This window comes from Desmodus rotundus, chromosome 1 (assembly GCF_022682495.2).
Source record: "Desmodus rotundus isolate HL8 chromosome 1, HLdesRot8A.1, whole genome shotgun sequence".
NCBI classification, from domain to species: domain Eukaryota; kingdom Metazoa; phylum Chordata; class Mammalia; order Chiroptera; family Phyllostomidae; genus Desmodus; species Desmodus rotundus.
Window position 1 is genome coordinate 200,259,942 of NC_071387.1, and position 22,331 is coordinate 200,282,272.

The following is a 22,331-nucleotide window of genomic DNA, read 5'->3' on the forward strand; positions in this document are numbered from 1 at the left end:
TTAGTCCTTACACACAATAGCCTGTCCTTGTCTTTTGAATAAAATTGTTATATTTTAAAACAAATTGTAACAGAACATAAAAAACAATAATTATTAATAATATTAAAACTCATTATTTCTTGGCAAGTCCTATTATATCTTGTACTAACATATGACCTTGTTTATTTTCTAAAGAGGTATGTGGATGAGAATTGATTATTTGATCCTTATAGACATAAAAGTGTACCTGTTACTTTTAATGATAACTTTGATAACTTTTGAATGAATCTATAAAAGCTCTTCTAAGTCACCATCTGTCTCACCGAGTTAAGTGTGATTGCTTTGTGTTGGTGAGACCATCTGGCTCTTCCTGACCCTTTGGTTTTGCACATGAGGTAGGACAAGAGCCCTGAGGTAGGTCTTTTCACCTCGGGTCTCCAGGACTTGAGCGAGAAGCTCAGTCAGACCTGTGCTTGTGAGTGTGGCATGCTGAGCAAGTCAACTTTTGGCTGCCGAGCTTCCAGGAGGAGCTGGGCCGCAGCCCCCAGCAGTCCGGCAGTGGTGGGAGTTCGCAGACCGGCTGGCACACACGTGGGTGAGAGAGGTGGTGGACGGGCCCATCAGGAAGCACTGTCCTGACATCAGCACACCTTGTGGAGGGTTGCCTTCCCTGACATGGGTTGTCACTATGGTGCTTCCGTTGATTCTAAACAGGGGGAGCAGGGGGCCTAGTGCCAGCAGGAAGAAGAGGGACAAAAATCCAGAACGTCTGGGAGAGTGAAGATCTTGAGAAGTAGAAGTCCAGGGAGGTGATGAGCCCAGAGAGAAGGCTCTGTAGGCTAAGGACTTCACAGACACAGAGTCCAGAAAAGGGGGGAGGCGGTGGCACCCACCGACAAGCTAAGAGTGTCACCCTGAAGTTCTAATATTTTTCACCTGAATACTTGTATTAATAAATTCACAGAGTACTCAGGGAGCCGCCTCCTGAGTTCGTCCCCCTCAAGTCACAAGTAGTGGCCTGTGATCGCATTCTTTTTTGAATCTAAAATAAAAACTATTGTCCTTAGTGTATCCAAGGCTTCTTTAGATACAGCAGGCCAGACAACTGCCGACTTGTTAAACACTTACTCGGATGATGAATACATTAAAAAAATCCAAAAGCGCCTTGAAGAAGATGCTTTTGCACGAGAACAAAGGGAGAAAAGACGACGGAGACTGTTAATGGATCAGTTAATAGCCCACGAGGCACAAGAGGTAAGATACTAGATGTTGGTCCAATGATGGTGATGGAAATTTTACAGAACGCCATCTTTTTATATACACATTATGTTTAAATACATTGTGTATATTCACACTATGTATACACACATTATGTGTATCTTATACACGTACTACATATCTCATGTGCGCATTAGCTGCCACTCTGACTCAAATGTCAATGGGACAGACATCCTCACATAGTAGCAAGTATACTGCAGGAAAAAAAACTACATAAAACACTTGCTGAAGAATATAAAATCTGCTGATGGTTGCCTTTTGTTGAGGCATAGTTGACAAATAAAAGTTGCATGTATTTAAGGTGCATAATGTGATGCATTTACATATATGTATACATATATCATTGTTAAGTGATTTCCATAATCACACTAATGAACACGTCCATTATTGCATACAGTTACCGTTTTTTTGTGTTTGGTGAGAACACTTAAGATCTAGTTTTATAAGTTGAACCCTTTGAAATTCCATCTGTAAGTGAGATCATGCAGTATTTGTCTTTCTGTGTCTAGCTTATTCTACTCAGCATAATGTCCTCCAGGTTCATCCGTGTCACAAACAACAGGGTTTCTTTCTTTGTTGAGGCTGAATAATGTTCCATTATGTAGCTACACTACACTTCACCTCTTCGTCCCTTGGCGGACACTCAGGTTGTCCCCGTCCCGTGGGCATTGTGGATAATGCTGCAGTGAACACAGGGGTGCGCCTGTCTCTCTGAGATTCTGATTTAATTTCCTTTAGATGTGTACCCCCAGAAGGGGGATTGTCGAGCCTTGTGGTAGTTTTATTTCAAATGTTTTGAGGAAGCACAACACTGTTTTCCATATTGGCTTTACCCGTTTATATTCTCACCAGCGGTTTACAAGGTTTTCTTTTCTCCACATTCTTTCCAACACTAGTTATCTCTCTCTTGTTTTTCTTGGAAATAGCCATTCCAACAGGTATGAGGTGACATCTTGTTACGGCTTTGATTTTCGTTTCCCTCATGAATAGTGATGTTGAGCACCTTTTCATACACCTGCTGGCTGTTCGTGTGTCTTCTTTTGAGAAATATCTACTTAGGTCCTTTGCCCATTTTTTAATTGGGTTATTTAGTTTTTCTTTGTGCTGTTGAGTTGCTTGAGTTCCTTGAATATTTTGGATATTAACCAAACTATATAATTTGCGAATGTTTTCTTCCATTCAGTAGTTTGCACCCTATTGATTGTCTTCTTGGCTGTGCAAAAACTTTTTTGCTCTGCTTTTGGGTCATATCCAGAAAAGAAAAATCATTGCCTAGACCAATGTTAAGAAGTTTTTTCCCCTATATTTTTCTTTTAGTAGTTTTATAATTTCAGGTCTTATTAGCAAGAATAATAAATCTGGGTTATATTTTTAAAAATACAGTTGTGACTGTCCCTTCTGAATCCCAAGCCACGCCACTCTGTGGTCGGCAGTTTTGGCTGGCCCAGCTGCGCTGTCCTCTTGCTGGGGTCGGGTGGCCTCGTGCAGACGTCTTTGGATGTCTGTGGGTTGGCTGGGGCTGGCTGCCTTGGAGGCTTCATCAGGGCCAGCTGGGGAGACTGCACCTCTCTGTGTGGCAGGTCTGCTTCCAGGCAGACCAGGAAATGTGCTGGGAGTGGCGGGGGTCACAGGAAAGGCAGATGCCAAGGTTTTTGTTGTGTTTCATTGTTTTGCTAATGTCCCATGGGTCAGTTCAGGTCAACAGTCACCGCAAACCCCATGTTTAAGGAATGGAGAAATAGATTTCACTTTTTGATGGGAGTATCTGCAGGATAACATTGCAAAGCCATGGTGGAGAAAACTGAAGACCTTGTGGCCATTTTTACAGTCGGGCTCACCAGCGCTGTTGGTGGCACAAGGAAACAAATGGTTAACATTAAAGCTCCTGGAATTCGGTAACTGGATGAGACACATCTTTCAAAGTGGTTCACAATTTTATCTTTTTACTTGATACATTTACTCAACAGAAAACAATTTCATATTTACTTTCAGTTGAACTTTTACTTAATCCACATTTTTTATAATTCTCAGGTTCGAGTTTTGACATTTACCACAGACTGTGTCGTTATTTATTTCTTGATTCTGAAAATACACACAGTTCTTCTCCCATAGCCTCATAGTGGGAGGGATGGGACACAGTGTCGTCGGTGATGTCAGATTTTCTTTTAAATCATTGGATTTTTGAGAGTTAAATGGACAACTCCAATCCTTGGGCATTCTTCTAAATTCTCCCGCTTGAGAACTTTAATTACCTTTTCCCTCCACATGATGTCTCTGTTTAGACGAGAGAGAGAGAGAGAGAGAGAGAGAGAGAGAGAGAGAGAGAGAGACAGAGAGACAGAGAGACAGAGAGACAGAGAGACAGAGAGACAGAGACAGAGAGAGAGAGATCGTGCTGGAAGGGGCTCTGGTGATCGCCTCCCTCCCAAACCCCTCATTCTACCTAATGAAAGAGGCCCTTGCCCAGGGACACACAGCCAATCAAGGGTAACACTGAGGCTGCACAGGCCAGGGCCCCCGAGTCCCAGTGTAACACTTTTCCTACTGTTCACTCGCTGCTTCCCCTTGACCTCTCCTACAGGGAGCCGGGAGAAGGCAACTCATTTCCCTTTCAGATCGCAGCCATTAAACTTGTCACACATAAGCAGTAGGTGACTTCGTCGCCTCTCCTCCCGTCTTCCCATTCTGTCAGACTTTTGCTTTTCCTCACACAAGTATGAAACGTCCCCACTGGGAGCTAATCAGATCTGCCACCGCAGCCGGACTGTGTCTGCGTGTGTTTTTACACCAGCGTTTGTGTTCAGAGGACATGTAGCCCAATTCCACATTTCCATAAACATACTCATAAATTGAGAATTACGTCCCTTGATTATAAAACCTTGAAAACAATCACCTTTTACTTTTTGATAGTTTACTTTCATCAAATTTTAAAGGAGGTAATAATTCATTTAACATAATTGAAAGTTACAAAACCCTAATGCCTCTTATAGATATCAAAAGTATACAGCCTTTGTTGGAAATGTTTTATTTTTTTGACTCGATTTTTACCATGTTCCAATTTGAATCAAATGTTAGGAATTGATGCAGATGACGTCTACGCCTTTCACACACTGCTTACGTGCCGGCATCCCAGCCCGAGGGAATCGCAGGCAGGGCCTGTTGGTAACCGCCTGTCCCACTGCTGTTCGCAGGAGGCGTACCGGGAGGAGCAGCTGATTAACCGGCTCATGCGGCAGTCCCAGCAGGAGCGCAGGATCGCCGTGCAGCTCATGCACGTGCGGCACGAAAAGGAAGTTTTATGGCAAAACAGAATTTTCAGAGAAAAGCAGTACGAGGAGAGACGGCTGAAAGAGTTCCAGGATGCTCTTGATCGAGAAGCGGTAACAGTGCCTTCCTTAAAATCTTTCTATGGTTACTTTGGACTCTTTCTACCAAGTCAGGGTAAACAAAGTCGTAGGTGTCCGTGGCCAGCTGCTGAATGAGAGTCCTCTTTGGCATGGGCTCTACAGACTCCCCCTATTCTCGTGTTGGTGGAACCACCAACAGCCCTGTGGCGCCTACCACACCCTTTATTCTTCCCTTTGAGTCTTGCTGCTGCAGCTGTGTGGCGCTCACCACCAGTCCGGACGTCTGCGTGAGCCCTGATCTCAAGTGTCTTCTTCGGGAGCTGAATTAGCTGGATAATTGTTTCATTCCTCCTCTTTCGACGAGAGTAAAGTTGAATGGATGGAGTGCCCCTTGCTTACTTTGGAGATGATGCATTTAGCTAAATCTAAGTGTCTATTTGAAGGATCCATTTGCTTCCCAAGCCCAGCAACCTAAGTTCAGGGTAGTGAGGCGTTTATAGCAGGACTGGCCTCTCTGTGAGGAGAAGCATTGCCCGTCTTTAACTGGGCTCGAACTGGCTGCAGAGGACTGGGATGCCAGGCCCACCTCGGCCTCAGAGACCAGGCCTGGCAGGTGCCGGGGCACAGGGAAAAAGTCCAGGCCTCCCTCTCATGTGGTTGCCTTTCCCTGAAGCTGAGGGCCCTGCCTCCTGGTACCCTGCCCTTTGAGGGGGCTGACTGCAGAGTTGGAATATGTCACCTCCCCATCACCAGCAGCTAGTGTGTGAATAGGAGCCGCGTGAATAGGAGCCACGTGAATAAACGCTGAATTTGTCAAGGGAACACTCTCACCTTTGCTTCCCGTTATCACTCACTAAGTAAACAAAATACATTTTATTCCCTACAGCATTTACCTGTCTACTGCTTCACTTTTGTGAAGAAGGACATTTTTTAAATTACTCTTTTTAATTGTTATTATTCTTGTAGTTTTGTTATTATTTATGGTGGTTGGATCCTAGAAGTACTTTTAAATTTATTAGATATTCTAAAGATTATTAATGATGTTCACAAACTGTCAACATTATTTCATGTTATTAATATAAATAGAATTGACCTCCGATCACATGGTCACTTCTGTTGGTCACTTCTGGTGTGGAGGACATGCTCTTGGTCCTGTTTGTTTGGCCGCCTACCCTTGGCTTCCATTGTAGGTACGTTCCCCTGTAATAGCAAAACATTTACTGTCGGAGTCCTTGAAGCTTAGTCCTGCGCCGCCACCTTCTCTCCTCTGGTATCCCTGCAGACGATCTCACCCACGGTCGTGGGGGCGCAATTCCTGCACTAGACACCCGACTCACGCACCTGTGTCTCTGCCCTCTGGTGTGCGCGCCTTTATGACATCTCAGAGGCACCTCAGATTCAACATGTTAGAGCCAAATTTGTGAGCCCTGTCACTAAACTGGGCCTTTGCAAGTTTCCGTATCTCCACAAATGGCATGGCCATTTATTCTCGTGTGCAAGTCCAAAACCTCAGGGCCCACTTCAGGCCTGTTTAATCCTGACTCCTGCATCCCAAACCTCACTAAGTCCTATAGATTTCACGTACTAGATATTTATCTCTTCAGTCAGTCCATTTCTCTCCATGTCTACCCGCCACCTGCCCACCCAGGCTACTCCTGCTGCAATGGTCTCCTTCATCTATTTTTAGTGCCTATGATATGAATCGGCTACCACAGTTGGGGTGAGTAAGAACATAACATTATTTACGCCTGTTAATCAACCTCAGCTGAACTGTAGCAACTCACCTCTGCCCACAGAGATGTGCAGTGGCCAGGTCACAGGGCCACGTCATCAGGGAGACACACCAGTCATCAGGCACAGGCCCAGTCCATTGCCATTGAGTCTTCATTTGCCCCGGCTGTCACATTGTCACCCATGGAGCACACGCCTTTGAGGAGGCTGTTCCAGCCTTTGAGGGTCCCTCACTGTACCCCTCTGAGGCTTTGCTGCTCCCCAGGAGCTGCTGGGGAATGGGGTACACATCTCTTCCCCTTTCTCCTTGTTTTCAAACCTTTCCCTCTAGCCTCTCTCTTTGAGTAACCTGGATTCATTTGCCTTTGGATTTTGCCTTTTAAAGTGAGGAGGAGCCCCCGACAGTATCACCTTTCCAGCCTGCAGAAATTCTCTGACACAGGAGTTAAAAAGACTTCTAGTTACTTGTTAGAAATAAAGAAAGGGGAAAACTAGAGAGTACTTTCTCAGGTGACCTGCTCCACTTTCACCCCTCCAAACCCTTCTCCGCTCTGCAGCCAGAGGGACCTGCGGACTCTCAGGTCAGACCACAGCCCTCACACCAGAGAAGGCCCGTGCACGGCTTCCTTCCCACCAGGCCCCTGCTCCTGACTGGTCCGCTCCATTGCCTGGACTCGGGACCACACTGGTCTGCTCTCAGGTCCTTGAATAAGCTGGTCTTTCTGCCTTTCCCTAGTTAATAATCATGCCCCTGAGCTCCCTGTTATGTAAGGCCCTGTTATACACCCTCCCACCCCACAGTCTCCCCCTAGTGGCACTTTTCACAATGGGTAACTGGACATTTCTGTGAGTTTGACTCTCTCTCCCAATGGATGAAAGCCCCATGAGGACAGGGACCGCTGATTTCTGCTTAATACCGTTTCCCCAGGGCTTAGGCCGATGTCTGGCCAATTGAAGGAGAGAGAGAGCTGGCGTTCTTCACCAGTGTTTAGGAGTTGTGTCTGTCTCTTTGTCTGTTTGTTTTAGATTACAGCTGGCAATCTGTCTAAGACAGTTGGGCGTTTATTAAGACAGTTTCTGACTGCAGATTCCTACACCTACTATTGTTTTAACACCAATCAAACACATTGATATTTAACAATTTTTGAACGTTTGAGTCAAGCATTGAGCTATGTTCATTACATGCATATATAAGTCTCACAATGGCCATTTCAACTGGACACTATTTTATCTCCATTTTCCATGTAAGGAAAATGAAGCTTAGAAAGCGCTAAGTCGCCCTGCTTCTCGGTGGTGCAGCAGGAGCAAGCAGGCCTGGCAGGCCCCCCAGTCCGACTTGTGACCCTGAGGTCACTCCCCCCTACCCCAGCCCACCCCCAGCCTTCCTTCTCCCTCTCCTTCTTTCTTATATTAGGCTGCAAACCACTGCGCTGCCATGGGACAGGAAATTATGGTGGGTTTCACCCAGGGTCGGGGTGGTGGTGGGGTGGGTAGAGGTGGAACACTGGACAGCTGGAGAGAAGGAAGAAAAACGTGAGTGAGGAGGGAGGGAGGGAGGGAGCAACTGCGCAGGGAAAGCTGCCCCATTCCTGCAGGGGACATTGCGCTGCTCCCATCAAGGTTTTGCTCTTATCATATCCTAAACATTCCGTGTCCTTTACCGGCACTCCCCAGCTCATGACCCATTTTTACTGTCACTTTCCCCATAAATCCTCTTCTAACTATGCCTGCTCTATCAGGCTGGACTTTCCTGAACATGGAGCATGCCGTAAAGCTTCGTGCTTACATGGGATGCTTTCTTGTGAAACCGGGCCTACAAAACAACACAACATCGCCAAATTCTGGGGTAATTCCTCACCCTGCCAAGTGTACAGGATTGAGCCTAGAGGCCCCCCAGCCCAACCCCTCTCCCACCAACAATGAGACAAATAAAACTGCAAAACCAAAACTAATGAGCCTTCCATTTGGTGCAATGGACGATATCAGAGTATTGTCACGCATCCAGTCATTTGTGAACTGTGTGATGATGAGGAATATTTGCTGTGACAAGATGGTTTGGTGGGTTTTTCTGTTTATGGCAAGTCCTATTAATATCCCTGCTTGGCACTGAGGAGATGGAGGCACAGGGAGGCTGTGTTTCCTGCGGGCTCTCACAGCTCGTGCACGACTTCTGTCCGGGTGGGGGTGGGGGTTGGTGCTCAGGTCCCGTCTCAGCTCCATCAAGGCCCAGGCTCACCTCCACTTCACCCTCACTGCGTTAAGGTCCAGGACGCAGGTCTTGTTTCTGGAGCACGTCAGCACAGGACAGAATTTCTCAAAGAGCAGGTACAGATGTTCGAAAAGCGGTATTTGGTCATCCTGAGCTTGACCTTTGTACTTGTGTGAAGAAAGGGTTTTCTAAACAAAATAATAGTGCAAACCAAGCAGAGGGCAATGTAAACTGCTTAAGTGTCTTATTACTCTCTGCAGAAATAGATGTCTCTTCGCATGAATTTTTTAAAATTTATTAAGGCTGTAACCACAGGAAGTTTTGTTATTGACTGAGAACATTTAACATTATTGGCAAGTGGTCGATATTTTCAGGTCAGTATAATTAGGGGATTTCCAAAATATTTTCCAAGGAAAAGTCAGAATTCTAGAACTCTCCGAGTGAAGGGCATGGGGCAGAGCAGGTGTGTCAGACTGAGGCTCGTCAGATGCACGCAAAGGGGCCAGATGTGCCTGGGGCCTGGCGCAGGCTTGCCTGTTCCTCTGGGATCCCCAGCTCGGTTTAACACCGTGACATCAGGACTCCTTTTAAAACACTTCGATTCAGTTCATCGTTAACCCACTTTGGGCTTTCCCTGTTAGACTGGCTTTCTCTACACTGGGTTTTCCTGATAAGATAAGCTTTCAGGGGAATATTTCCAACATCGTCTTTGCTATCATGCTCACTACTTAATGTGTTAGGGAAAATAGGCCCTATCGCTGATTTATTTATTTTTTCCTGGTGTGAAAGGAGGTTTTGTTCTACTTAGAGATTTTTTTGTTATTGAAATGAAGACATTATTTTCACTTGAATTATCGTGGTGACTTAAAAGTGTCTTTGTCATCTTAGGCTTTGGCAAAACAAGCCAAGATTGATTTTGAAGAGCGAGCCATCAGAGAGAGGGAAATCCACGAGCAGATTGCTGTGGAAAGAGCTCAAGCTCGGTACCAAAAGCATTATATAATATGCGCCGCGATTTTGGATCAGATACTTGATTTGTCCACCAAAGTGGCAGACTACCGAATGTTGACAAATAAGTAAGTACTGCTTTTTACATTTAACCCAGTGGAGACTCCACAGAGAATGAGAACAGATAAGATTGTGAAGTAAGCACTAGGCTGTTAAAAGACACTAAAGTGCTTCATCGAAAAGAAGACTGTAAATCGGGTCCTGAGTACCTTGATACTGACTTAATTCACCCACTGACTAGCTTTATTGAACACGAATTTAGATTTTTTACATTTAAATTTTGCGTCTAAATTCTCTATAATTTACTAAGACAACTATGATAACTTATTTGAAATGCTTGGAACTTTCTAGAAAACTGAAATTGTTTAAAGATTGCTTTACTAATAATTAATGCTATTTAAAAGGAAATATTCAACAAAACAAAAAATATTAAGAACGTGCCAAAATAGTGCACATCAGTAAATTAATGGATCAAAAAACTGTGGTACATTTACACAATGAAATATTATGCAGCAGAAAGAAAGAAGGAGCTCCTACCCTTAGTGACAGAGCATGGATGGAACTGGAGAAAATCATGCTAAGTGAAATAAGCCAGGTGGTGAGGGACAAATACCATACGATCTCACCGTTAAGTGGAACCTACTCAACAAAACAAACAAGCTAGCAAAATATAACCAGAGACATTGAAATTAAGAACAATCTGACAGTAGACAGAGGGGAGGTGGGAGGGAATAATGGGGCGGGGAGGGGAGAAGAGTTTTCAGGAACAACCATGGGGGACACATGGACAAAACCAGAGGGAGTAGAAGCAGGGGAGGGAGGGGGGATGGGGGGAGTGGTAATAATAAAAAAAAAAGAACATAAGAAAGTTTAAATTAAAATAGAAAGTTAAGAGCAGGGAATAAACTAAAGCACAGTTAAATAGGCAGCAATAGATTTGCCAGCTACTGCAACAGAGTTGCAAATTTTATCTGAGTTTCCTGGTGACCAAAGCAGAAAGGGAAACACATAGGTATTATTTCTGTGTCAAATAAGTGACAAAAACCCACTTACAGAGCACAACATATTAGTAAGTTCACAACTTCCTGTGTGTTACTTTGATGATTATATTTCAGAGAGGCATACACAAGACTACCTCTTACTACTCTACAAATCCTGCTTCATGAAAATTAATACAGAGAACATATTGGCTATCTAAAACCACTTTATTTTGATTTAAAACATTTTTAAAGTTTTAGAAGTATTGATATCAGAGAACTTTCAAGGAGGCTTTACTCTGAAAATGCAAATGTCTTGTAGTTGCAACTGCACGTGATAACTACCCACATACAAGGGCAAAAGTAGGTTTACAGTTGTGGTGTGTAAAACTCAGAATTTGTTCTTGTATTATTCATTAACCATTGTATTAGCTATTTGTGTCACAACTGTAAATCTACGTTGCCCACCCCTGTATGTTAAGATTGTATCAGTTTTCATTACTAACGGTCAAGATAAACTCATTTTAGTTTCTCTAGGTCCTGCACCAAGCAAGATGTTATCAGTATATATGTAATTAAAGCACCAGGTATATTTTGGTATCAGGCTATTTACTTGAACTTTTGTTAAGACTGCTCCTTAACACAGTTATTAATATTCAGATAATAGGCTATTGATTCAGCAACTGCAGGATTAAGTTTGGGCAATATATAAGTAGTTAACTATTTACCCCACCACAGATGCCAACGTCCCCTTAAAAACTCCAACATTATTTCTGTGCCGGAGCTTATTGATGTCTAGATTTCCATAGCTCCATAAAGAAATCTTTAGCAACTATTAATATTTTACTAACAGAAAATACATTCCATTCTATTCTAAGGATCATATTCTAAGTTGTACTTTTAATTTAAATACTACTTTCGATTGTGGTAAAACATAAAAGTTATCATTTTAACACTTAAGCGTGCTGTTCAGTGGATTCGCACTAAGTGCATTCGCACGGTTGTGTCGCCGTCACTGGCACCCATCGCCAGGGCCTTCTGCCCTCCCACATTGAACCTCTGCAGTGGTCACCCTCTGACTCCCCACTCCCTCCTTCCCTGCCCCGGTGACCACTATTCGACTTTCTGTCGCTATGAAACAGACTGTTTGGGGTACCTCATGTAAGAAACATGGAACTTTTATCCTTTTGATTCTGGCTTATTTCAGTTAGCGTGATGTCTTCAAGGTTCAGCCGTGGTCTCGCATGTCTCAGAATGAAATCTTACTTGTTAAGTTGCCATTTCAAGCGCTTGTCCACCTGTTTTTAGAGAACTGCACCTGAATCACGTTGATCTCTTTCTTTCCTTTGCACGCTTCATTTGTCTTGGAACTGTTTTCCCGTTACTCTGTCTGACCACCTCCTCCACTCCATTCATCAGACTTCAATGGCAATAATTACCGAAAAATAATTTTAAAGGTTACCCAATGTTCAGTGATAATAAGACAACCCATACATTAGATTTAGCTTTTTCTGTTACAAATTATATGAAAACATGTAAACCAACTGGTATCTTAAAGGGGCCTTGGAAAGTATTCCATGATAATTTTGCATAGGAAAAACACTATTGCTGGAGCATTTACATGCCTTCCTAATGATGCAGAGCCACTTAGTAAGACAGCGGAGAATCCAGAATCGAAGTATTGTGATAGTGCTAATTGTTTTTTAATATATTGTTCTGTTAGGTCACAGCCAGTTAGAAAGCTTGAAGAACCAGTGGCTTTAAGAAACATTCATTGATTCAAACCTACTAAGTTCCAGACATTTTGTTAGCCATTAAGAATATAATAGTAAGTTGGAATCCCTGGTCTCAAACAGCAGACCCTGGGAATGAATAAGATAGTGGACTAAGGTTTAAGGTGTATATCTGACTAACCATTGATTCATCTCCTCCTTTTTTTTTTGCTGTAGCCTGATTCCACATAAGTTGATGCACGATTGGAAGGAACTGTTTTTTCACGGAAAGCCCATTTACGAGCAGGCCTCTATTAAGGATCTACCAGCTAAGCCCTCTGCAGAACAACTTGTAGAACTGGAGAAAAGGGACTTGCTAGATAATAATGATTATGGAGAATATAAGGTACAAACTCAGGGGAAATAATTAGGGGGAGTGCAACATAATAAATGGTGTTTCTTTAACATTATTTTGTGATATTATTTTATTTTCTTCCTATTAATAAAAATGGGTATTTTATGTTTTCATTTTCCCTTGGTTTAATTTGTATTATAGTACTAATTTTAAATGCCTAACTATTTATAATCTATTAACTCTCATTCCCAGTAATATTAAGAGTGTTCTGGTAAAATATATATATATATATATATATATATATAAAATAATACATTGTCTAGGCAAATAGATTCAGAATTTTAAAAACAAATGTTATCCATCAGTATTTTTCTTTGTATGAACTGTCGACCTTTGCTTCAAAAATGCTCGTTAAAAGGTATTTCTTTAAAATTTTATCTAAATACTATGTTCTTGGAGGCAAATGAAAGAGAAGGTCTGAGCTTTATGAGGAGCATAGATTTAAACACAATTTTACTAAAAGACCTTTTAAAAGTGTGTTGGGTGTCAGCTGGGCTATGAGCTGCTGAAAGGCCTCTGGGGTGGACAGACCAAGGGCCATCGCTGGCACTGCCGTGTGCAGCCATGAGACCGTAGGCGGCCAGGCCCTTCAGTGCTGAAACCCCCTTTCCCGGTGTATGAGTTGGCAGTAATGATAGGCCTGCTTCATTCTGTGGTGGAGAAACTTCAGGTAATATGGGTTGAACACTGAGCCAATTGCACTGCATGTTAGATGCAAATAACACCCATCGGCTTCTCTCCGCACACCCAACTCTCCCCACCCCGCTCCATCTCCCCTCTAGGAGGGAAAATGTGAAATTGAAAAATGGGCAGATTGGGTAGATTCATTCTTCAGGGGAAGGAAGAATGAGGCTTTTTATTGTTGGAAATACTGAGCAGGTTCCTGCGGGGCTGTAGTGCAACATGAGAAAAGAGATCCGACCCAGTCAACTGTTGCATAATCAGTGAACACTCGGTACATAGTTGAAGAAAGGATGGGAGAGTAAAGTAAATGACTGACAAAGAACGAGGCAAAGTGTGAAATAACACGATACGTAAATTTTGAAAGAGGGTCAACTGATGAAAAAAGACAAGGAAAAACATGAGATTATGAGAAACTAAATGTAGACCATATTTTAATTGGATGCGTGCATATCTGTATGACTGAAAGAAGTATTATCGAGCTATGATTTATTAAGGATTGAATAGAATCTTACAGGATACGTGTGCATATTTAGTTAGTACGGCCGTAGAATATACTAGAGGTAGTGTGGCAACCTGAAGTGTAACCCTACAACATAAAATGCTCTCACGGTATCAAGCTATGGAAAGGTATTTCCTCCCATTGTAAACTGTCTTTCATTTGACAGAGTTTGCTGATTCATGGACTATTGATTTCTAACTTATTTCTTAAACAAGCTCAATTTACTTTATTCTTGCTCTCATAAATCAGGAGACCTTGTAAGTCTGCAGTTTAGCAAAGATTTGTCTTTTTAACTTTTTTCTTGTTTGGGAAATTGTTACCACAGGAACATGCTTGTCTTACCCACATCCTGAAGCAGCCGGTATGTTTCTTTTGCAGGAAATCGTAAACTTTTGTTAGGAGTACGTGAGCGTCAGGCAATGCAGTTTATCTTGTTTATAGCCTTTCCTGTTTTCCTGGAAATGAACATTACTTTAGGATTTCTGATTTGTGTTTATATGCTCTTCTCCTTTTGACTGCATGATGGAAAATGTACCATATTCAGGCGTTAGGATATACGTACTGTAAACTATCCTATTAATCATCCGCTACTGTTAGTTAGAGCTTCTTGGTCTCTTTAGAATCTTGTTAAATGTTCCTTCATACAAGTAAAAGTTAAATGGTTCAACTTATAAAATATATTATTTGGCTTAAATAGTCTTTCACAAGACACAGAGGGACAGTACATCCTGGTTTAGTTAGCTAAAGGAAACAGTTGTCTATATTTATTATTGCTAAATTTGCTCAGGCTTTTAAATCCTCAAGTCGATGCCTAATTTAGAAATTACTGTTCAACAAGTTTACATTCTTAGCATACTTTAGCAATGCCCATAAATACCACCCTTAAAAATCGAATACCTCTTGGTTCTGAGCCCACTCTTTTAAAGCTCTGATAAACTATCATGGTGAAATATTTTAACTGTTACACCCAGAAATTTTGCTCATGTACACATCATAGGTAGCTGCCAAAAATTTGTCTCTTATTTCTTAACATTATTTCCTAACTCATCACACTCTATTTATAGAATGGCTGCATGAGAGAGCTCCAGTCCAGGAATGGCCAGAAATGCCATTCCTTTGTCACTTCTAGGAAGGAGGCCAGAGCAGCATCACGGAACAGGCGGATCCCCCTGGGATTCCCAGGCAACTGCCGCAGGATAGCAATGAGTTATTTAATGGAGCAGGGAAGAGCCCTGAAAACCCAGGGAACCCTGGGCAGCAGGCTCAGCCAGGAGCCCCACTTCTCGGCTCACTGGCAGCACAGCCCTCACACAGCAGCCAGGGGTCCTCCTCCTGGTAGACCCCCAGACCCCCCAAAAGCAAGTCCCTCTCAGGAAGTCTCAGCCACAACACACTGGGCAACTTGCAGAGCCCTACTGTGTATGCCCTCAAACAAGTTTTCGTTGGAATTCCCAAAATTTGGAAGCAGGGTGTTTTGTGTAGGGCACATCAACCATGTTGTTTTCAGTCGGCCACGGTTATTGTTATTTTTGTTTTCAATGCAAAACTACTTTTTAAGTTTCTGATCACGTGAGGTTGCTGTCTGTGGGGCTCACCCTAGAGCACGTGTTATAATGTGCGATTTTATCAATAGCACTGTAGGTTATGATATTCCACCAACTGCACTTTCAGGTGCATTTGTGCACTTTGTGGTCCAACATCATGCTCCTGTCATCACGGCGGTGTGTACACGCCCACCCCAAGTCTGTTCATGCAGTGACCTGTCGTCAGGTCGTTCTCCACTAGAGAATGGGACATGGGAGTAAACAGACCATGGGGTGGTTTTCCTATGGGGGTCTCCTCTTATTTGTTTGCTGAAAGGTTCCAGACACCATCTTGCTCTTATTCTCAACTCCAGCCTTTGGTGTTGATCCAGTGGCTTTAGACGCAACTTAAAAATTTTTTTTATTGTTGTTCAATTACAGTTGTCCCCATTTTCCCCCCATTACTCTCCCCTGCCTACCCACCCCCCAGCTTCCATACTCAATCCCCCCTGTTGTCTTTGTCCATGGTCCTTAATAGATGTTCCCTGACTTGACCCTTCCCCTTCTTTCCCCCATTACCCGCCTCACCCCTCCCCTCTGGTCACTGTCAGCTTCTTAGAGTGGACACTCCAGCTTGGCTCTTGCCTTACTCCCTGGCATCCTAGTGAATGACCCAATCTTCATAGGTTATTATTGAATCAAGCTTTTTTATAGGCAGAACATCAGTGTGAAGCCTGTGTCACTCAAGGGATGATATCACTAGAAAACTGATGCAAGCACAGTGGGAGATTTCAATCGTAGGTATTAAGAGAATGTGAATAGATCGTTTTTTAAAAAATTTTATTTAAGAGATATTTATTGCATTAGTCAACTCAGGCTGCCATAAGAAAATACTGTGGACTGGGTGGCTCTAAATAGGAATTTATTTCTCACATTTCTGGGAAGCCTGAGATCCGGGTGCCAGCAGATCCATCTTCCTGGTGAGGACTCTCTGGTAGACTTGCACATGGCTGCCTTCTCACTCCGTCCTCACGTGGAGCAGCGAGAGAACTCTGATCTCTCTCCTTCTTACAAGGCCTGTGCTTCCATCATGGGGACCTCCACGCTGAAAACCTTATGACCCAATTACCTTGCAAAGGCCCCACCTCCAAATGCCATCACAGTGGGCTTTAGGGCCCCATCCTGCAAATTGTGGAGGGACACAATTCAGTCCCTAGCATGCGTGTTTCCTCGGACACTTACAAAGTGCCTCAGCGTGCTCGCTTACCAGCCAAGTGTAAGAGCCCTTCCATTCACATGGAATGCCTGTTTCATTGTCTGTTTTGCTCCCTGTTGAGAAATAAGCCTTAACTCAAAATGCCTTATTTTGGACTGTGAAGATATGTTTATATCTTCCATTTTGAGATATGCAGGAGCACAGCCTGCTTTTAAGTAGGTAGAGTAAGCAGTTGCTTACATGATGGAGGTTGAGATGAGCTGTTAGATCTTGTACTTTAAAAAGTCTGTTTGCCATTGAACCTGAGGCCACACATTACCCCTCCTATGGACTGAGACCCCAGGGCACCAAGGCAGGTGATGAGAATCATGATCAGCCTCTAAATCAGGAGCTGGGAGAGAAGTTTGGGGCTGACAGGAGTGTTCCCGCTATGGTTCTGGTTTAGTGTTTATGTTATACACATAATGGCTGGGCTTTCTCCTACTTGCTTAGAGCTTTGCCTCCAGCTCCCTGGGTTCCTCCTGTAATGGCGGCACTGTCTGGCTGGCTCTGTCTGGCTGGCTCTTTCAGGGCAGGCCTTGTAGAGTGGTAAGGTGTGTCTTTGGGGGCTTACATTATGCCCTAGCATACTGATTCATGGTGATCAAACATAGTGATACCAACTTACAGAGCAGAATATTAACGCATTCATTTTCAAAGGCAGCTGTGGTTGCTCTAGGCCTGTGGGTGCCAAGAAACAGGGCTATCTCCCACCTGTCATGGGCCAAGGATTTCAGAGGGCTGGAGTTTGGTGGGTGCCCTGTGTCTATGGAACAGAGGGACTAGAAGGGGAACTTGGGTCATGGGACCCAAGAAATCTCAAGAAACTTGAACGGATCCAAGAGAGTCTTTAGATTTTGGCATGGGGCAGATGTGTTGGGCTGAGAACCAGAAACTCTGCCTCCTGGAAGACCCTCCTAGGGTCTTCCAGTTCCCTGGGAGTTCACTGCACTTGTCTAGCTCCCAGGGCCCATCAGCAACACACGTCAGTACGCTGGACCTGCAGTCGTCTTTGGTGCGTTGGTCAGTGCCGCCTCTAAGCTTTTTGGGGGTGGTTTGTACCTCTTTAGGGAATCGACTTTAGCAGTGAAACCAAGGAAATAAGAGTAGCGCTCACTACTAGGAAAGAGGATGTTCTGTGTGGAAATGTTTTGTGTGGATTTTGCAATGACAAGGCAGGGAGACCAACTCATAGTGTCTCCATACTTAGTGACATCCAAGAAATTCCAACGAGGTCTGTCCCTCTGATTGTCCCTGGCTAAGCAGTGGCAGCAGATAGGTGACTTCAAATGTAGAAGTTTCTGGAAAGGTTTGAGCAGCAATATCATAGAAATCAGTATAGAAGTGATCTTGAGGGAGACCGCCACCTCCCTGATGAACGGAGCGTAGTTTGAACAACTGAGGAATGAAGCTTCCTGTTTTTATAAGAAAGGCTGCCACCTCCAGAATTGTTTGGTGGCCCTTTTACAGGGAGAGCTCTGATATAATGTCCAGTGGGGTGCTGTCCCCAGGCATTTGGGGGTCAGGAGAAATGCAGTGACCTGAGAGTCTTCACTTGTTTTAGACGCAGGCAATTGTGCTGTAAGAAGCATTGGACTAGCTGCACAGTTGCTGTGATTCTCAAAATGCCACGTTCTGTGCCCTGGCAGGGCCACGATGGCTTCCAGGGCTGAGAATGGGACCAGGAGGAGTAACCTGCCATTTGGGGGTGAATAAACCTTCCCCTGCTGACCTCCTCAGTGAGCTACTTCGAGTATGTCTGGAATCAGAGCACTGAGCAGGAGCCCCTGCCCATGGTTTGCATCTGATTTGTCACTGAATTTCAGCAGCACAGGAATGTAAGTGTTCAAGACAGAGAATCTCTCAAAGTGGCTTAGTTTCACTTGCTCCTGGTAATCAAACCTGCAAGATAAAGTTTCAGCCCAGTTATTCTGTCTGCCTGGTATATAAGCAATCAGTAGCTCGAAGTTTTGGGGAAAGGAGCCTGCCACTTCTCACAAGTGCTGAGCTGTCCGAACTTCTGGACTTATTACAGGCTAAGGTTCCTGGGTTGCACAGCGAGGTGCCAGGTTCTCTCAGGTGTAGGCCTCTGGACTTCGACAGTGATCTTCATCACATGCTGGGTAATTGACCATGGCCCATTTGAATTTCCTTCCAAAATACACACAAAGTAAGTGAAGTCTATTGTCTGGATCTTCCTTTGTGATGGGCTAGAATTACGTGTGTCTATTTCCATAACGTTAGATCAGAGCAGGTTGGGGAAGGCCGCTCCTGGGTCAGCAGGGCTCAGATTCGGAGTGAAGGCCATTATCATGGTTCGGACCAAGCCTTCAGATTTCCTAATGAGCCAGAGTTAATCAGGGGATCAACTGATACACGGGCATTGGCTACTCACATTTCTGCTTCTAGCCAGAACAGTCCCCAGCTCAGCATGGTAGGTGAGGTAGAGTAACCTCTGCTTTCCCTCATTACCGTGGTCAACGTTCACACTTCCTGGCAATAGACAGGTGGCCAGACTGAGCATGCTGGCACAGAGGCACGTGGAACCAGGCTTTCCCTCTGGTGCCCTGCCAACACCAGCGAGAGGTATGCATCCCTGTGCCCTTGGCGCCTCTGGAATCTAAAGGCCAGGCTGGCAGGAAGGTGTGGCTAGGTAGCTAACTGTCTGTGACATGACTGGAGGACAGGTGACTTAGAAAGGCTGCTGAGCTCACTCAGCCGGGTCAGTTCATCTTTTCAGGTTGTTCTGAGACCTTTAAACTGGGTCCTATGGCAGAGCCCATTCCACGACAGCTCCTGGAAGAGAAAGCATCATTCAGTTGCCCATCAGTTAACTGACTTCTCCTCTCTTCCCCCTTGCTAAGGGCAGTACAGGGCAGTATCCGTTCTTCCCATTATAACTTGGCCAACAAACAGGCCCCATACCGTGGTCAAGAAACCATGTAGGGCTGGAAGTTACAGGAGCCGAACTCCTCGTCAGCCAAGGTATCCAGCCACCCTTTCTGCTTCCCCTGAGAATCATGGGTAGCTCTTAGGGATTTTAAAGTCTGAATTACAAATTTAAGCAGTTCCTCCAGATTCCCTTGGGGTTTCTAGGTGGTTGGAGGAGAAGACTTGGGAGGAAAGGAAAAGAACAGAGGCTGTCAAGGCTACAAGGTTTTGCCTTAGTACTTCATCGTGGAGTACAGCTTTTTTCTGAGCGCCAAATTCCCTAGCAAAATAATTGGAATATAGCTGCTGGACTTTCCGTGTTGCCCTAGTAACAAGTGTGCTTCTATAACATCCGATTACCCCTGATAGGAGAAGGACGTATCCAGATGGAAGGTCAGCCAGGATTGAATTCCAGAGGTTGAATGCTTGGAACTGGAACCAAGATGGTCAGGATAGCTTACCTGGAGTAGCCAGAGACAGGGAGAGGCAGAGGAGGTCCCAAGCCAAGTCCTTTGAATAGGCCAAGGATCAAAGCTGAGATTGGTGAGAAGCAGACTAGAAAATGAAAATGAAGCTGGCAGGTTGGAGGCTAGGCAGAACTGGAACAGAACAGGGCTCAGATTAAAGGCTTGGAAGCAAAGTGAGGAGGCCCTAGGCAATTGCCATAAACTAAGCTGGAATGTCTGCCCCTTATTTTTATTATCTGCCTGTGATGTGGCTCATGGTTGTATCAGCCTAGTTTAGGAGACCCAAGGCAAACATCCAGGTAGGAATATGCAATTAATCAAGTCACAGACAGCTTTCCATAGAGCGTCTCTTACATACCCGTTTGGACAGGCTGCTCCTACCCATTCCAGGACACTGTTAGATTTCTGGCAGCGCATCTCACAAAGTCCAAGTGCATAGATTATTTATAATGCATTACATTTTGCCTAAGATGACTTGTGCTTCCATAAAAAGGAAGCCTGGATTTGATGGAGAAGCTCGCTCAAAATCATACTACAGGCCGTCACTTCTGGACGTGCTTCCAGGAACAGCTAATTTCATCCATGGTGTGTGGCTTCTTGCTAACGTCTGTCTGTAATGATGCCACTTCTGATCTTGTCCCTAAATTTGGGGTTGAGTTTCATCCATCTGTCTTGTTTGGGGATCTAAGTCATCTTTGTACTTAATCAAAATTGCTAAAACTTAATATCCATGTATTTACTTATTATTCAGCTCACATGTACTAAGCCTATACTATTGATTGATTCAGTAATGTAATCAATACATATGGAGCACCAATTATATGCCAGCACTGCTCTAGGCATTGGTGATGTAAAGGTGATTAAGATAGAGATCCTTCCCTCGTGGTGTTCACTGTCAAGCGGGAACAAGGGAGAGACCATTCCAGAGCAGGAGGCTGCGTGTGGACAAGCACGGGAGGTTATGGGGCCGCCCTGGAAGGGATGAGTTTCAGCTGAGTTGTTAAGTATGGGTGGACATTAGTTGGTTTAAAGGTATTAACTCAAAATTGACCTGACCCTGTGAACTGTGAGCTTATTTTTATACTCTATCTTTGTATTTTTGTATGACTACATTTAATTTCAAGCGTATAGACCAGCCCACACTCAGGAAGTACGTTTTGGGTGTCTAAGTGTCACCTGTGTCATCAGAATTCTTTTAGTAACTGCTGAAGGTATCGATCTTGGGTATAACTAAAAAACTTTAAGTGAAATGCATAGCCATCCAATGAATTAGAACAGTGAGTTTTAACCAGGGTGCCACAAGAATTTTTAAAACATGCACTACCTGACTATTTAGTCAGGGGCACTGCCCTCTTTTCCCTTACATGGTCACATAAAAAAATGACAACAACCAACACAATAGCTGTCCAGTGAAAATGAATCAAAGTTATATACCTATTTTTTTGTCAGATCAGCAAAAAAATATATTTTTTGGTGTGCTACAGAATTTTAGCAGTTAGTTTGTGTGTGCCGTAAGATGAGAAAGGTTGAAAATTGCTGGATTAGAATATCATAGCTGGGCTAATAGGTTGTGCCTTGTTAAGGTATTATTTTTTGCCCGAGGTGTTTGGGCTTGAGTAACAAACTACTTCATGTCCCATTTACTAAAACTTTTACTTTGTATACAAGCTAACTATTAGTTGGTCTATTTTTCAATAGGCTTGAAGTTTTATTTTATTTTGAATGATCATACTTAACATTATTTGATGAGTTTTTAGTGATTTACATTATAAAAAATTTATCAACAGTAATTGTGCAAAAAATTATTTTTCTAAGATACTATAAAACATGCAACCCATAACTAAGATCTAAAGGCAATCATACAAATAGGACCTAAAAACGTGAGTAAACTGGATCTTTAAATTATTACCAATTATGAGAAATTGCAGCTAGAAATATGTCACTGTTTTAAAAACAGACTTTGATAAACCCCTGCTCGGTGACTCTCTGGGCAGAGTCACTGTTAGCACAAGGCTTTCCTCTTCCTGTGCACAGACATCTGAGGGAGGATCCAAAAGACGGTGCTTAGAGACATGAAATCAGAACGGAGGGTTCCTGGTGTCTTGTCCTATAAAACATCCTTTACTTTTTGTTTTTCAAACAGTGGGTTGAGACTAGATTATGAAATTAATCTGTGTGTCACGACCATTATTTATTTTTTAAAAATGGAAACAACATAATAAATCTGATGCAATGCTGTGCTGTAGCAAATAAAGCACCTCAGCAGGAGGAAGGATAGGTATTTCATACAGCTTTTGTTTTCTGTTTTACATACAC

At 43.6% G+C, this 22,331-nt stretch overlaps 1 protein-coding gene across 13 annotated transcripts in view; it reads left to right on the forward strand.

Annotated features, from left to right (window-relative positions):
- SPEF2 (sperm flagellar 2) overlaps positions 1–22,331 on the forward strand; it is a 146,832-nt gene that overhangs the window by 24,290 nt on the left and 100,211 nt on the right. For 12 of the 13 annotated variants that reach the window (XR_008425601.1, XR_008425602.1, XR_008425605.1 and 9 more), the window contains 4 exons: positions 1,047–1,233; positions 4,449–4,637; positions 9,433–9,620; positions 12,479–12,647. Coding sequence is in view for 7 of the 13 variants with exons in the window: in XM_053914258.2 (XP_053770233.1) it covers positions 1,047–1,233; positions 4,449–4,637; positions 9,433–9,620; positions 12,479–12,647 (733 nt within the window). In the remaining 6 variants the exon portion in view is untranslated. The remainder of the gene's footprint in view (positions 1–1,046; positions 1,234–4,448; positions 4,638–9,432; positions 9,621–12,478; positions 12,648–22,331) is intronic. The other variant, XR_008425604.1, reaches the window with a different exon arrangement.